This window comes from Geospiza fortis, unplaced genomic scaffold (assembly GCF_000277835.1).
Source record: "Geospiza fortis unplaced genomic scaffold, GeoFor_1.0 scaffold450, whole genome shotgun sequence".
In the NCBI taxonomy this organism is placed as follows: domain Eukaryota; kingdom Metazoa; phylum Chordata; class Aves; order Passeriformes; family Thraupidae; genus Geospiza; species Geospiza fortis.
The window spans coordinates 1,907,179-1,922,764 of record NW_005054416.1 but is presented as its reverse complement, the minus strand read 5'-3'; the positions used below and the strand labels follow the sequence as shown (position 1 = coordinate 1,922,764).

The following is a 15,586-nucleotide window of genomic DNA, read 5'->3' as shown; positions in this document are numbered from 1 at the left end:
GGACATCACCGCCATCGACGTGCAGGTCGGCCGACACCCCGGCTGAGGGGGTTGCCCAAGGTCCTTGTGTGGCACTTTGGGGATTCTGGAAGGATGTGGGAGGCTCACAAAGACCTGGAAGGATGCTGGGTGGTTTGGGGGGCGCGCGCAGAGCGCCGATTCCAGCCGGCGCGCCTTCTCTGTCTACAGCAGCTCGCGGGCACCCGGCCGCTATGCCCCCAGCTACACCCCCAGGTCAGCCCCGCCACCCCTGGGTCACCCTGGCACCCCCGGGCTCCCTATCACTCCTTGAGTATCCACTGCATCTCCCCTGTCACCCTCTTCATGATCCCAGACTGTCCCAGGCATTCTTGACAGCCCTTAGCTGTTCCCATATCCCCAGACTGTCCTAATCACAATCCCTGTTTGTCCCAACAATCCCCGTGTTCCTTACAACTGTCCCAGAATCCCCTGGTGATCCCCATCATCCCTGTATCCCTCAGTTGCCTTGTCCCTCCATGTCCTGGGACCATCCTCACATTCCCCTGCCTTTCTGTTCCCAAAAGTATCCCTGCATCCTCTGACCCTCTCCGTGGCCCCTAACAGTCCCTGTGTCCCTGTCCCCACATCCCTGGCTCTGTCAAGTCCCTGACTGTCCCTGTGTCCATGTCCTCAGTGCCCCCATGGACACCCACCTGCTCAGCAACATCCAGAAGCTGTTCTCTGAGCGCATTGACATCTTCAGCCCTGTTGAGTTCAACAAGGTGAGATCATGGGGACACCGCCATGTCCCTAAACATCCCCAGAGGTCCCAAAGTGCCCACCTTCCCACTGGGCACATGTCCCTGGTGTCAGGGCTCAGGGAATTGCTGGGAGCTGATGTCCAGGACAAGGGTGTCCCCAGTGTCCCCTGCCCTAGGACTCTGGGGGGAGGAAAGGGATCACTGTGGGATCAGTGCAGCGACCAGGCCAAGGGTGTCCATGTGCCACACGTCCCCATGCTCAGGAGTTCCCTGGGGAGTGGCAGCCAGGACAAGGGTCCAACATGCCACGTGGACACCATCCCTGCGCCCACGTGCCATGTATGCCTGCTGTCCCCTGCCACAGGTGTCGGTGCTGACAGGGATCATCAAGATCAGCCTGAAGACGCTGCTGGAGTGCGTGCGGCTGCGCACGCTGGGGCGCTTCGGGCTGCAGCAGGTGCAGGTGGACGGGCACTACCTGCAGCTCTACCTGTGGCGCTTCGCCTCTGACGAGCGCGTGGTGCAGGGGCTGCTGGACGAGGTGGCCGCCAGCGCCGCCCACCGCTGCCTCGACCCCGTCCCCATGGAGCACAGCGTCGTCGAGCTCATCTGCGAGCGCGGGTAGGATCAGGGACAGGGCCGTGCCACACCCGGGGCCTGTTACACCTCTGGGGACACACCTGGGCCCTCTGAGTCCCTGCACATACATGAGGGCACTCTGTGTGTCCTTCCCAACATGAGTGTCCTCACAAGGATGTCCTTGTCACACCATGTTGTTCAAACCCCCCCTTCCCCACTGCTTCCCCAGCCCAGTGACACAGTGTCATCCCCTCACCCTGGTGACATCCCCTCGTGCCTGGAGACAGCCCCTTTGTCACTAATAAATTATGTGTGAGTTGAATTGTGTCCCTGTTTGTGCCTGGAGGGTGGGAGCTGGCCCTGCACACAGTGGGGTCCCACCTGCAGCTGGGCTGACAGCACAGAGACAGGGGCTGGGCACTGAGCAATGTCCCCAATGGACCCACAGCCACGAGGGCCCCAAACTTTAAAAATCAGCCTCCAAAAATCAGCAGCCTCCATGGATGCTACAAAGTGCTGGGGAACCCATAGGGACTAAGATCTTCCATAGGAGATCAGAAGTTCTCCCCAGATAGGACATTCTTGCCTCAAGGAATCAGCACAAAAGAGACAGACTCCAAACCCTCAATTTCTGTAACAAAAAGCTGAGAGGAGCCCAGAGATGATTAAACTCACTTTATCCAACAGTGTTTGGCCAACTCAGAAGCTTTTGTACAAGAAATCGCGGTCGCACGGATACAGACCTGGATACACAGGGCAGCCAATGGAAACACAGGCACTCCATGGGTACAGACAGCAATAACCAGACCTGGATCTACAGAGCAACCCTAGCAGCACAGACACTCCACAGATACAGATCTGCACATACAGAGCAGCCCCAGCATACAGACACCAGTGTATTAAAATACAAAACTTTTAAAATTTAATTTAAAAACAAAATTTAATATTCTTTTTCTTTTGAAGAAGATCTGCTGGCAAACAGTGCGTTGGCTACAAACACACAGAGAGGATCATGTCCCCTCACACAAAGCACAGTATCTACTGGGTTTTTACAGGGCTGGGCTGGGTGCAGAAGGAATGACTGAACCACCACGGACTCCTGGAATGGGAAGGCTGAGCTGGAATTTTTGGTTCAATGAAATTGGGTTGGCCAGAGTCCAGTTAGCAGTGGCTCATTGAACAGGAAGTGCTGCACAGGCCGAGACAACGAGCTGATGCTGAGCCACAGCCAAGGGTGAACAAGAGGGATTAAGTTTAAAAACATCCTCTCAAATCCCATCAGGCCTCACAGATGGAATTTCACTGAGAAACAAAAAAAATCTGCCAAAACCCTTGCAGAGTTTCTCCTATTAAGGCCTAGAGCTGGCTCACACACTTGCAGGTCCTTGGGGACATGGTCACACCTTGGTCACCTCTCTCCACAGCTGGCAGAACATCACTGAGACCCTCATGGTGTTCCTGCCCCAGCTGTGCCAACGTCAGCCATGCCCAGCTGATGGACACCACCACACAGGTGGGGACAGAGCAACAAATCCCTTTGGGATTGCAGGAGATGAAGAGCACACCTGGGAACACCTTCCTGAGAAGAGCAGTGAAGCAGGCCAGACTGTGCCCTGGTGCAGTGGTCCCTGGCTGTCACTGACCTCGAGAGCAGCACAGACGTACAACTGAGGAATGGCAGGGCCTGCCAGGCCTGTGTGACAGAGAGGGGGAGAATCCCATAGCTTCAGGTGACACCCCTCCCGCGCTGAAGGTCTGAGTCCATGCCAGCTCCAAGCTAAGGGTACGAGAGAGGCACTTCCTGGGGCAGCACCTTGTGGCTTGGCCTGACAGAAACCAGCCCCGCAAACCAAGGCGCAGGAACCCAGGAAAAGCTGCCATTTATTCAATGCTAGAACCTAAATATTAAAGTGAAGAGTGACTCCTTCCTCACCTGGACACAGGAAGGCACACCTGCTGCACACCTGCGCTCACCTCAGGGCTTCTTGAGGCCACAGGGCAGCCCCAGGGCTGGCTTGGCCGCCACGGAGGGCGGGGAGTGCCACACGGCCGAGCTCGTGCGCTTGAAGTAGCGGGGTTTGTTCTTGTAGAAGATGTCCTCCAGCTTGGGGCTGGAGATGGCCCCAAACAGCGTGTCCAGGTCAGGGGGGTTGTAGTACTGCCGGATCACAGCCTGGCTGAGCAGATTCCCTGCAGGAACAGATGAGGCTTGTGTTAATTTTGTTCACTGGGATTGCTGTGTAGGCTGTTGTATGCGGCGTGTCCCCACTCAGCTCATCTCTCACCACCCCAAGGCAGCTTAGCAGTGTATTTGTCCCCCATCACGTTGTGACAAGATCCCCAAGTAGTGGAGGAGCCCCTGATTCCACACAGAATCATAGAATGGTTTGAGTTGGAAGGGATTTTAAAACTCATCTAATTTTCAACACCCTGCCATGGGCAGGGACACTTTCCACTAGACCAGGTTGCTCCAAGCCCCTGTCCAGTCTTGGACACAGCAGGACTCATTTCATGCTCCTCCAGGCAGGAGGAGCTGGGCAAAACCCCACAGCAGCTCCCACAGTCTGCTGGGGGTCCTGGACACACAGGACCCCCCACACCCCCCCCATACACATACCAGTGGCCCAGGCAGGGACAGGCTTGCGTGGCTGGCTCTCGTCATCTGTCGAGTCGTCGCTGTTCAGGTCCATCCCATAGTCATTGGAACTTGTCAAAGGCACCTTGAATTCTTTTCTGCTCTGAGGAGTCATCTCGTATGAGTTGCAGGCAGGGGAGTTCTAGAAGGGAAATACATTCCACAGGTGTTGGGTGCAGCAGCATCATCAGGCTCCAAGCTACAGCAGAACCAGCTTGTTCCCCCCACCTCCTGCTCTGTCACCTCAGAGCAAACCCTGAGTCTGGCAGGTCTCAAGTTTGGACCTGAGAGCTTGACCCAAGTTCCAAAGCTGTGACCCAATGGTGGCTGTGCATGGCCTTCTCCTGTTTAATTAGGCTGATTAATTTGCCATCTGTGGCACGAGCACACAGCAGTAGATGAAGCTAGTGGGTCTAATAGAACAGAGCTCCACTCCAGCCAAGCCAAGGTTAGCTGGAGGTTTTATGTCGCTGGAGCAGAGTCACATGCTCTAAACACTCTGCAACCCAACTTCTGGGCTTGATTAATGATATAAAACTGCTAATTGCTGTACAGAGAACCTGCCCATCAGCTCAGCCAAATCGAGCTCACGCTAATGGGAGCTGCATGGGCACAAAGTGTAAGGGCAGGAGAAAACCTTCAACTGCAAATTTCAGGTTTTTTCAACTGGAAATTTTCAGCAGAAATTCTATTTGCATTCAATAAATGAGTCTCTGGAGAGTTGGACACAGTTGTCCTTCCCCACCAGAGACCTGCTTGATGGCTTTGTGTCCAGTGACATAAACTCCCACCCACTGGGCCTGCACTTTAAGACCCTGAGCACTGCAAGGAGACAAGAGCCTCCTGTTTGTTGTCAATGTTCAGGACATGAACATGCACCCGCAGGATTCTCCAGAGCCAAACCACCACCATTGCACATGGCTCTGCTGCCACCTTGTGGCTATTTCCAAATTTGACCTGAAATAAAACTTGCAGCACTTTCTGCCCCTGAGGTCCTTCCAGTATTTAAGAGGCATTTAAGACAGCTCCAACACTTGCTGTCTTATCCAAAGCCAGGAATCCTGTCCAATCCCTCCTACTTCCCTTCCCTCTGTCATTGAAATATGCACAGTCAACCCTAGATAACCAGGATTTAAAGAATTCCTGTGTTATTGGAAAGGCAGATAAAAGCAGAGGGTGGAACTGCCCGAGGCAAGAGTGGGTCAGTGTTGGGACTGAACTCTGCTGTCACCCCTAAGGACCCATCCCCAGTTACCTCCTTGTTCTCCTGGAGTGGTGCCCGGGCATTGTCTTTGGCCTTTTGCTCCTCTGACAGTTTCTTCTGCTCTTCCTCCTGCCTCTTCTTCTCAGCCAGCATCTTCTGCTCCCTCTGCCAGGTGATACCCACAGGATTACCCTTGGGGACTACACTGCCAACCCAGCCGCTCATCTTTGTGACAGGCAAAATATTCAAGCACCTCATTCTAGCTGTTCCTCATGCTGCTGAGGAGCACTTGGGACACGGTGCAGCTTCCTCAGAAGGACACAAACACACTGACGCCCATGCCAGAGCATCAGCTGCCTTTCCCTGACAAAGCCAGGGTTCCCACCTTGGAAAACTTGCTGCTGACTTTATCTTGGGGCTATGAAAGCCAGAATCCAGGTGACCACCTGCAGAAGTCTGTGTTACTGATCTTGGCCTCCTTCTAGACTAGTAAACAGTATTTTTAGAGGCCAAGTCTCCCCATGGTACTGTAACCGTGCCACACAGGTCTGACTTCCTGCTCAGAAGTGCCCCAGAAGGGTCTTCAGGGCTCCCCACAGCATCCCAGCTGAGCTGCTCCAACAGCAACAGCTGCCAAGGCTGGACTGTGTGGCTCTATCCCTTCCCAGAAATCAATCACTCACCTCCTTCTTCTCCATCTCCATCCGGAGCCGCTCCTTAGCAGCCGCTTCTTCCTTCTGCAGGCGGGCGGCCCTCTCCTGCTGCTCCCGGAGCCTGGGAAGCACAGCACAGGCCCTCACTCCCAGAGCCACACCAGGGCCCTCCCTCACTCGCAGTTCTTCAGGCACTCCCCACCACAGCCCTGACATCCCTGAGCCCAGAGTTCCTCCTTGGCAGCTCAGCACCAGCAACAGCCCAGAGCTGTGCTGCCAGGTCACTGCAGCTCCCTGCTGCTCCAGCCTTCCACTCCTGCCCTCTGCTCTGGCTGTGTTTCAATCCCATCCCAGAATTTGGTACATAAATGGGGATTTTGCCTTACTTTTCTGCCTGGATCCGCTCCTGCTCCCTTTTCCTCTCCAGTTCTCTCTCTGCAGCCAGTTGTCTCTCCCGCTCCTGTTCCGCCTGCCTCTGCTCAGCGATCCTCCGGGCACGCTCCTGCTCCTCTTCCCTCTTCCTCTGCATCAGCTCCCTGCGCCGCCGTTCCTCCTCCTCCTGGAAGCACAGGCAGGAGTCACTCACCTGACAGGCGCAGGCTCCAGGGAAGCACCAGGAACCTCTCACTTGACCCAAATCCCCATCACTACATGGCAGGGAAACATCTTGGGGGTAAATTCCCAGTGCCCAAGGCAGATGGATGCCCTGTCCAGCTCTGCCTGTGGGACAGAACAGGCACACAGACACACACACACACACCTGCTGCAGAGCTCTTTGTCTCCTGGCCTCCTCCTCTTGTCTGCGCCGGGCCTCAGCTTCCTCCATTTTCCTGGCAGCCACTCTCTTCTTGATCTTCTCCTCTGCCAGCCTTTCTTCCCTCACCTGGAGCACACACAGACCCAGTCTCAGGTAGGACAGCACAGCAGGACCTCTCACAGGGCAAACCCTCCCTCCTTTTCCCTCAGCAACCTGTGAGGGGGCCTGTGCTCTGTTTTAAAAAGGTCATATTTAGGGCAATGACCTTGTTTTGCATCTTCCCAGGAAGAGCTGACCATTAGAATATAACCTCAGAGCCATGCAACCAGACAGGCAGCTGGGGATAATGAAAGCAGACAAATGACCACTAGGCCCCTGCACAAATTGCCTGGAAGTCTGGGATCTGAGGAAGGCTCTGGAGGAAGGATGCTTGCTTTCCCCTGTCCAGCTAGCTATTAGTCAGCTGGGAAAAGCAGCAAATAAAACCTTGGGGCCATTAGGCCATCTTTATCTACTGCAAGTCTTTCTCCCATCTACCAGAGCATTAATAAAGCCCATTTAGATTCCTGATTATAGAAAAACAGGAGTTCAGCTGCCATTTGCTGTAGCCAAAGAAAGGCTGTCCCTAGGATTATCAAGGCTCTAGAAAGTTCTTTATTCAACTACTCTTTGGTTCAGCCTCTGTGCCCCTTTCCAGAGAGCACATTTCTGTGGTGCCAACTGCCTCAGTGGCTACTGATTGTCCCAAATAAGCTCTGCAGGGGCTTTACCTTCTCAGTCTTCTCATCAAACAGCGCAATCTTCTGCTCGATCCTCCTCTTCCTCTCCTTCTCCATCTCCTCCGCCCGCTCCCGGGCTTGCAGCACCTTGCGCAGGCGTTCCTCGCGCTTCCTGAGGACACAGCCCGGGAAGGTGAGCTCCCCCCAGCTCAGCACAAGCCCAAAGAGACACAGCAGGAAATTCAATGGCCCAAATTCCACATTCATTTAAGCACCAGCCGTGTTTAAGCTCTGTCAGAAAGTGGGGGCTCAAAACAAAAAGCTGCACCAGTGGGCAGCAAGGACAGTCAATGCTTTGTATCAGCATTCCAGGGATACCCCAAGGACAAACACTGCCTGTGTCCACAAGAGTTTCTGCTGCTTGCACAGTTCCCGCAAGATGAAACACCTGGACTCAGGAACCTACAGGTGGCCAAGAGCAGTGTGACCACATCTACTCACAGCTTTGCCTCTCCGAGTCGCCGTTTCCTCTCCTCCTCCACCTTTTGCCTTCTCAGCTGCTCAGCTTCTTGCTTCTTCCGCAGAGTCTCCAGCTTCTGCCTCTCCTTCTCCTGAGGGGAATTGAATACCACTGTACCCACTGGCCAGAGCTCTATCCCACCTCAGCTGCTTTGGGCAAGGGCCCAGAGGTGATAGCCAGGAGCTGCAGGCAGGAATACAGGATGGTGACAGCCCTGGAGCAGAGCTCAGGCAGCCTGTGACCTGGTCACGAATGGACACAGGCAAGGAAAACACTGGTGTGAATCTCAGGGAGCAAAAGGAGAAGCTGAAGTGTTGAAACAGGAGCACACACAGCTCTGGAAGCCCAGGCAGCATCCTCAGGGACTGCAGGCAGGCAGCCCCGTGCTTTCTTTTGGTGCAAAGGAGCCACCAAGCAGCGCTAATGGCTGGCACGGCTCCCGCTCCCTGCGGCGAGCGCGGGGACAGATGGTGCTCCAGGAAACACCTTGAGCTCCTGCTGGCGCCTGCACCTCCCACCAGGCTCGCTCTGGGGGTGAACCACGAGCACTCCCAGAGCTCCCAGCATTCTCTGGCATGCAGCCAGACCCGTGTGCCAGCCAGAACCAGGGGCTTTCTCCTCTTTCTCCTGACCCAGCCCAGGCACGCTGTCAGCCAGGCGAGCGAGATCCAGCCACCATTACAACCACAGCAAATGGACTGACATCAACCCACTCCGTGCCAAAGCAGGCCTGGTCTCAGCACAAACCCACAGATCTGCATGGGCTTTATCCATGGGAATCCTTACACTGGGCTCCATGCTGTAAGTGCTTGGTGTTGTCAGCATCCAAACTGGTTAATATAAAACTAACAATTATATCTTATTGCTCTGCTGCTATTTAGTTATGTTTAGCTCCCACATGGAAAATCTCCCGAGGGGGAGCTGCCTGCACTGGAATGAAACCTAAATCATTCCACAAACTGACAGCAGCAGAGGAAGCACTCTCTAGCCACAAGACTTTTTTCTCATCCTATTAACTCCTTTGTAGCACTGACACTAACATCAGCAGGGGCGCAGCGAGATTGAAGCTGGAATCTTTCACTGCTTCCCAGTGACCTCCCCTGACCTGCTGGAGCACAGCCAGCCTCTGAGCAGAGCTCTAGGAAGCTCTGCTAGATGCAGGAATACCAATTCCTGCATCTTGCCCCCCTCTTTCTCCCTCTCAGCTCTCCTGCAAGGGGAAACCAGCCCCAGAGCTGCCTACTTTGCAGGTGAGTTGTTGGGTATCAGAAGTATGAGCAATTCCTGCTTGGCACACGGCTTCCAGCATGGCTCTGAGTGAATCCAGGAAGCTGCACCCCTGTCTAGAACCAGCTCTCAAATCCCTCCCTCCCAAACTGATCCTGGCTTGGAAAACCAGGGCCTTGGAAAGCTCCCTGGGGTAGTGCAGGAGCACCTGTCTGCAGCCAGCCAAGGTGTGCTGCTGGTCCCAACAGGATCCATCAGTGATATTGATGCCTGCTCAATCTGGACATCAGCAGTTGTCTGACTGGCCCCACATCCAGGACAGCCTGATGTTTTCTCCTGCCTCAAGGGTTTGGAAAACCTCCAAAGTTTGAATATAAGAGGCATTTGCTCAATCTCACTCCTAGAAAGGAGACCTGGGATCAGGCCAGACCTTAGAAAAGGAGACCTGGCTTCAGTTATCAATACAATTCAACATTCACAATCCACTCAACTTCCGTTTCACAGTTTTCATCTCTGACTGTTACTTGCCAATAGCTCAGGAGAATGATGCAGGAATAAAGCTTGGAGTTCAAACTGGAATTCTTCACTAAGCTGACTAACCACAATTTTATTTATTTACGTGTAAACAGAGCCCTTCAAATCACTCAGTTTCAAATGGGTTGCAAAGCTCCTCTCATAGCTGTGCTTTAAGTTAGGCACTTAATGAAACCACCATGTACTGGCTTAGAGCAGAGCCTCCTCTTACCTTGGCATCAGCCTGGAGAGGGGTGTTGTACCTGATGAAGGATTTTATGACTCCATTCCTCCCCACAGAGCTCGGTGTCATGAGGAGCTGGTTCTTCTGCACAGTGTGCAGGAACGTTTTGAATGGACGCACCACCTGGGGGAGGAACACCAAAGTGTGAGTGAAGCTGGGTAAAAAAGGGTCTTGGTGAGGCATTCCAGGGTTACAAGGATCTCACCCTGCTGGCTGGGAGGACTGGGGATGGGGTCTTCTTCCTGAGAGGCGACAGCCCTCCCTCCTCTGCCTGCAGGTGGTCGTAGCGCTCGTCCACGGCTCTCTTGTAGCTTGGCTTCCTCCTGTGAGACAGCACAGGCTGTGAGACACACCAGGCAAATCCTCCTCATGCCTCCAAGTCAGAGCTGGAAAGGGCCATGAACTATCCTGGCCTTGAGAGAGATTCCAGTGTGGGCAAGCCCTGGCACAGGGTGCCCAGGGAAGCTGTGGCTGCCCCATGCCTCAAAGTGTCCAAGGCCAGATTGGTTGGGGCTCGGAGCAACCTGGGATAGTTGAAGGTGTCCCTGCCTAGGGCAGAGGGTGGCACTGGATGGGCTTTAATGTCCCTTCCAATCCAAATCAGTCTGTAATTCTAAGATCGTGCACGCACAGTTAGCCAATAAATAAAATCCTAATGCAATAGAAAATAAAAATGAAATCATACAATCATGGAGGCAGGAAAAACTTATTTGCAGAAGTTTCACAAATACTGAAGGCCAGTGAACAACATCCCAGCACTGAACCTGTCTGGAACAGGGCCACAGCCTGCCTGAGACACTTCCAACTAGGACATACCTGGCACTCTGGGGTGGCTCCAGGGTCCCCCCATTCTTATTTAAGTTGTTTTCTGAAAGAGAACAGTTACACGGTGAGTTCTAGCAGGAAAAATCCCCCCAGCACAGGTTTGACAGCAGAGAAGGGATGTAGCAGCTCACTGAACAGCAAAACCACCTGCAGGAGTGGGCACAGCAGGACCTGGCCCACATGGCACCGTTCCCACCTGGAAACTCCAGACAAAGCAGAGCTGCCTAAAGCTGTCTGGGTTCTGCACAGCTTCAGCAACAGAGCTCAACTGGGCCTCCCACAACCCTCCAGCCTCATTACAACCATCTCCATGTGCTTGCCAGGATGGAAATAACTCCAGCACAGAGTTTTCTCACTGCTAATTGCCTGAAACAAATCCCTGCTCATCAAACATTAATTAATCTTTCAAACTGAGCTCTCAAATTAACCAGTCAATCTTTCCAGCTTCCCAGCCAGCCTCCCAAAATGATAACTTCCCAAAGTGCTGCCCCCAAACCCTCTGGAATTACCACTGCTATGCTGCTCCTGGGGCTGCCCGTGTTTGCTGACTGTGTGGGAGCGAAGGGACATCCGAGGGTTTTGGGATTCCTGTGGGAAAAGCAAAGGGGTTTCAGAACAATCACACATGGAAACTGTTCCTGGTTCAGATTGTGGGGTGGCTCTGACACGGGTACGGACAGTGGCATTACCAGGGAATGCCAAACCAGCTCCTGGCAAAGCCCTGGATGCTGCATCACCAGGAGAGGCAGGGACATTAACACGAGCATCTGCGCTGCTTAAACTCAACCAGCTCATCAACTATTAAGGCCAGGAGCCTTCCAAGCTGTGCTGCTGGAGCTCTGGCCAGAGCAAGCATGCCCATATCCCTGAGCAGGGACGAGCGGGGAGCCTGGAGACAGCAGGCAAATGGCTCACTTCCATGATTTATCTGTTTGTTATGGGATACCCATCGCTGCTCTGCCTCTGCACTTAGGCTCTGCTGGGATAATGGGTTGTGGTTCTGGAATTGCTCTCTCCTAGCAGCACCAGCATTACCTCCTGGTCAGCACTTCACAGTGCTGCACTGGGAAGAGAAGAAAAGGGATTGATGGAGAATTCATCCTCCCCAATTGCTTCTGCAGGGCCTAGAAAAACTGACTTTGAGTTTCTGCACACCCATAACAGCTCTCCTTGTTTTCACAAGCGCTTCAGGTCACTGCTCTGCTCCATTAATTCAGGCTCTGCTCATTGAAATTTATTCTGGACAAAACACTGACATGATCCCAGGATTACTTCCTTAGTGAGGATTGTGGAGAAAAAGGTTTTGACCCTAATAATACTAAAAAGTTTACATGTGTGTCCAAACTAAAAAGCGTTGAACTACCTGCAGGATTAACCAAAAGGTCAAAAGAAGCTTAAAAAATACAGTGTGCAAACCATGACACCAGCTGAACCAAATTCCCTGAACTCTAAGTTTTTTTATCCGTAAAGATTGGGGACTGAATCTTCACACAATGATCTCTAGCAAGAGGTTAAAAAAGAAGAGCCAAGCAGGACTCAATCCTGAGGTCAGGCTCAGGGTGGTGTGCAACAATTTCAACAGATTTAGGAAAGAGTAAAGTCAGAGAATCTTGCAAACATCTGAGCTTGTAACACCCTTCTGACAGAGCACCTGTACCCAAAGCCATGGGTCACATGCGCTCATTTCCCAAAGAAAACATTGCTGGTTTTGGTTTTGCTGGTTCTGAAATGTTGTGATTAAGACTTTCCCTAGTCTGAGTACCAGAACCACAGAGGCTTGGATGGGCTCGTGCACCTCTAAGCCAGATGTTCTGTGCCTTCCTCACTCTCTGCCATGGGGACAGGTTACAAAGTCTGACAACCCCCAGCCAGAACTCCCCCATTTCCCAGTAAGGTGTAATTCTGCACATTTTTCTCCCAGATCCACACAGGCACAAATGCTTTTAATCCCTGTCCAAGTCTTACCAGCTTGGAGGGGGTGGAGGGTCCAGGAGGAGGCCTAGGAAAAAAAAGAAAGATGAAAGGGGCTGTGCTTAGCAAAACTGAGGAAGCTGGGAAGCCACTTGGATTTTACACCAAGAATGGCAGTGAGAAAGTCCTGCAAGCAGGGTAGTGAGGATAAATAATTAAATAAATAACTGAGAGCATTCTCACCCAGTTTTGACAACAGTTTCCTCATCCTCTGGCACACTTATGGAGCTGGAGGCTGTGGGAGAGGAAAAAACACACCTGAGCTGTAAGGCTGGGCTGCAGCCAAGGATCTGGAGAGACAAGGAGCTCCAGACACTGCAGAAGGGTTTGTCCTGCCCTGGGGCAGGGTGGGGCACGGGAGCACACCCAGGTGGCACTGCAGGAACATGGCCAGCAGTTCCAGTGCAGGAAAGCAGTCTTCAATTATGGATGAGTTCAGGGTGATATTCCACGAGCTGGCATTAATGGGCTTGGGCTTATCTGCAGGGACCTGACTGGACATCAACAGCAGTTAGAGCCAGCCTTATTTACAGTGGGAATGCTACTTCCCAAGCCAGCATTTCAGCTGGCTCTGCTGCACTGAGCTCAGGAGCTCTGTCACAGCCAGAACCTGCCATGAATAACCACAGACTGGTTGGGGTGGGAAAGGACCTTAAAGCTCATCCAGTCCCACCCCCTGCCTTGAACAGAAACACCTTGCACTAGCCCAAGTTGCTCCAAGCCCTGTCCAACCTGGCCTTGGACACTTCCAGGGATGGGGCAGCCACAGCTTCTCCATCAACACATGCCAGGACCTCGCCTCCATCAAATGGAGGAATTCTTTCCATATATCCCATCTAAATTTCCCCTTTTTCAGTTTGAACCCATTTCCCCTTGTCCTGTCACTCCAGTTCCTGATGCAGAGTCTCTCTCCAGCTTGTTTGTTTAATAATTCCAGCAGTTTAGATGAGACTGTCCTAGCCTAAACCTGCCTCTACCACCAACTGTAAAATTGTGGGAGACTTTTAGTCTACAAAGTCCAGCCTCAAAATTCCCTTCTCAAGCAAACTCTAGAACCAGCAGCCAGATCCTGCTAAGGAGAAGGGAACTGGTGGGAATTTCACCTTGTAGGAAACAGGAAGGACTTTAGGAGAATCCATTACCCCTTTTGGCTCCCCAAATCCTTCTCAGCTTGGCCAGCTGTTCCCACAGAAATGGGAAGACCAGCAGACCAGAGGAGCTGTGGCTGCTCCATCTCTGGAAGCATTCAAGGCCAGGTTAGATGCAGCTTGGAGTGACCTGGGTAATCTTTAAGGTCCTTCCAACCCAAACCATCCTGGGATTCCAAGATTAACAACTTCTCACAGCAAATCAGCAATGGTTAAAGCTACATTGAAACAGAAACACTGAAGCTGATCTCCCAGGTGATTTACAAGGCTGAAGTCAGTTACCTGGGTTTCTATGCTCATGGGGGGTTCCAGAAAGCCAGGGAGGACTTCCATGAGGAATTGCAGCCCTGGAAGATCAGCTGCCACCCCCACACTGAAGACCCAGGAAGCAGAATCCCCTCCATGACGCCCAAACTCACCATCCACAGAGCTGGAGAACACGGATCTCTTCTGAGTCGCCCTCTTCTTGCCCGCTGCCCTGGCGGTGGATGCCCGGATCATGCTCTCCCTCTTGCTGGCCAAGGAGTATTTCTCTGCCAGGGAGGTTCTGCGGCTCAGGGAGGGTTTCCCCATCAGGCTCCGGCGCACGGAGCGGCGGCTGGGCCTGGAGCCGGTCGGAGTCCCTGGGCTGCTCCTCAGGGGCTGGGAGGGCTCCTGAGCCTGGCTGTGTTCCCGTGGGAAGCCATCCCCCTCCTTCGGTCCAGCCCCTGGGCTCAGGAAGAAGGTGACATTGGCTGCCCTGGCTGGCTGTGGCTCGGGAGTACAGGGCACCACCAGCTCAGGGGCTGTGGGCATCAGAGGCGATTTGGGAGCACCGTGTTCCTCGGGAGAGCAGTTCCCTGAGTTCGTGGGGAGCAGCTTTGTCCCACTCCTCTGGAGAGGCACTGCAGTACCAATGTGGTCAGCTTCCACCCAAGGATCCTTCCCTGCTGCCTGCAGGGCAGTAGGGGTCTCAGGAACCACCTTGGAGCTTATGGCAGAGGCTGCAGCCCGGGACCGTGTCACACGCAGTGGTGGAGAGTCTTCCTTGGCCTCGGCCCTGCTGAGTTCCAGGTTTTCTTTGTTCTTGAGCCGCTGAGAAGATCGAACGGAAGGTCTGCTGCTGCCGTTCCTCCTCCTCCTGGAGAGGCTGATCACAGGAACAGTGGGTGAGATGGGAACAGCACGAGTCCTTCCAGGCACACACAGGTGTGGAGCCAAAACACCTGGGCTGGGCCCAGGAGACACAGAGCTGCACAAAGCAGCTAACGCAGACAACAATCAAAGGATGAAATGGCTTTAAGCAGAAAGATAATAGACAGAGACACGGGGACATAGAACCAAGCAACAATAAAAGCACTTCTCATGAGAACCAAAATCCAATGTTTTTCGGCCAACAGTGCCCCAAGCACAGGGTCTGACCAGACCTTTAACACCAGCGGGACGAAGGAAGGGGAGCTCCCCCTGAACAAAGCAGGGCATCGCCAGGACATGCTCTGTGGAGGGTATTGTTTCCCTGAACCCTTGGCAGCAGTTCTGTTCAGCCTCGTACGGGCTCCCTCCCTTCTCCAGACCCCGAGGACACCCTCTGCGCTCCCCCTTTCCACAGGGGCTCCCCCATCCCCGCTCCCGCCGCCCCTCACCGCTTCCTGCCGGGCTCCTGCTCTTCCTGTAAGACCGACAGCCGCTTCCTCCGCTGCCGTTTCTTCTGCGACGGCGTCTTGGGCATCAGCTCGAGCTCCTCGCTGTAGTTGCTAGAGAGGAAGAGGAGATCAAAGCGGGATCAGCGCGAAGGGCGGCCGGTAGGGGCCGGGGCCTAGCGGGGTATGCAGGTACCTGACAAACATCTTGACCGCCTCCTCGTAGATCTCATCCAGCCACACCATATCG

At 53.5% G+C, this 15,586-nt stretch overlaps 2 protein-coding genes across 4 annotated transcripts in view; one reads left to right on the top strand and one right to left on the bottom strand.

The window, feature by feature from the left end:
• Nucleotides 1–1,623, top strand: part of VPS51 (VPS51 subunit of GARP complex) — a gene marked incomplete at its 5' end in the record, with an annotated part of 5,031 nt that extends 3,408 nt beyond the window's left edge. Inside the window, 3 exons of the mRNA XM_005426561.2 lie at nucleotides 113–234; nucleotides 656–743; nucleotides 1,087–1,623. Of these exons, the coding sequence (XP_005426618.1) occupies nucleotides 113–234; nucleotides 656–743; nucleotides 1,087–1,347 (471 nt within the window). The remainder of the gene's footprint in view (nucleotides 1–112; nucleotides 235–655; nucleotides 744–1,086) is intronic.
• Nucleotides 1,624–1,961: 338 nt separating this feature from the next.
• INCENP (inner centromere protein) lies at nucleotides 1,962–15,582 on the bottom strand. Of its 3 annotated transcripts, none has more exons than XM_031061558.1 (18): nucleotides 15,533–15,582; nucleotides 15,340–15,450; nucleotides 14,137–14,846; nucleotides 12,753–12,804; nucleotides 12,564–12,597; nucleotides 11,108–11,186; nucleotides 10,590–10,641; nucleotides 9,979–10,096; nucleotides 9,762–9,896; nucleotides 7,771–7,880; nucleotides 7,321–7,441; nucleotides 6,554–6,676; nucleotides 6,180–6,352; nucleotides 5,824–5,914; nucleotides 5,192–5,305; nucleotides 3,919–4,078; nucleotides 3,235–3,491; nucleotides 1,962–2,994 (listed from the first exon to the last, which is right to left on the bottom strand). In XM_031061558.1, exons 1-17 carry the CDS (start codon nucleotides 15,580–15,582, stop codon nucleotides 3,277–3,279), a joined length of 2,448 nt encoding a protein of 815 aa, XP_030917418.1. In that variant the 3' UTR covers nucleotides 1,962–2,994; nucleotides 3,235–3,276. The 3 variants fall into 3 exon arrangements, with proteins under 3 accessions (XP_030917418.1, XP_005426617.1, XP_030917419.1); XM_005426560.2 differs by having other exon boundaries at nucleotides 1,962–3,078; nucleotides 3,276–3,491; XM_031061559.1 differs by having other exon boundaries at nucleotides 3,276–3,491.
• Between the last annotated feature and the right edge of the window lie 4 nt (nucleotides 15,583–15,586).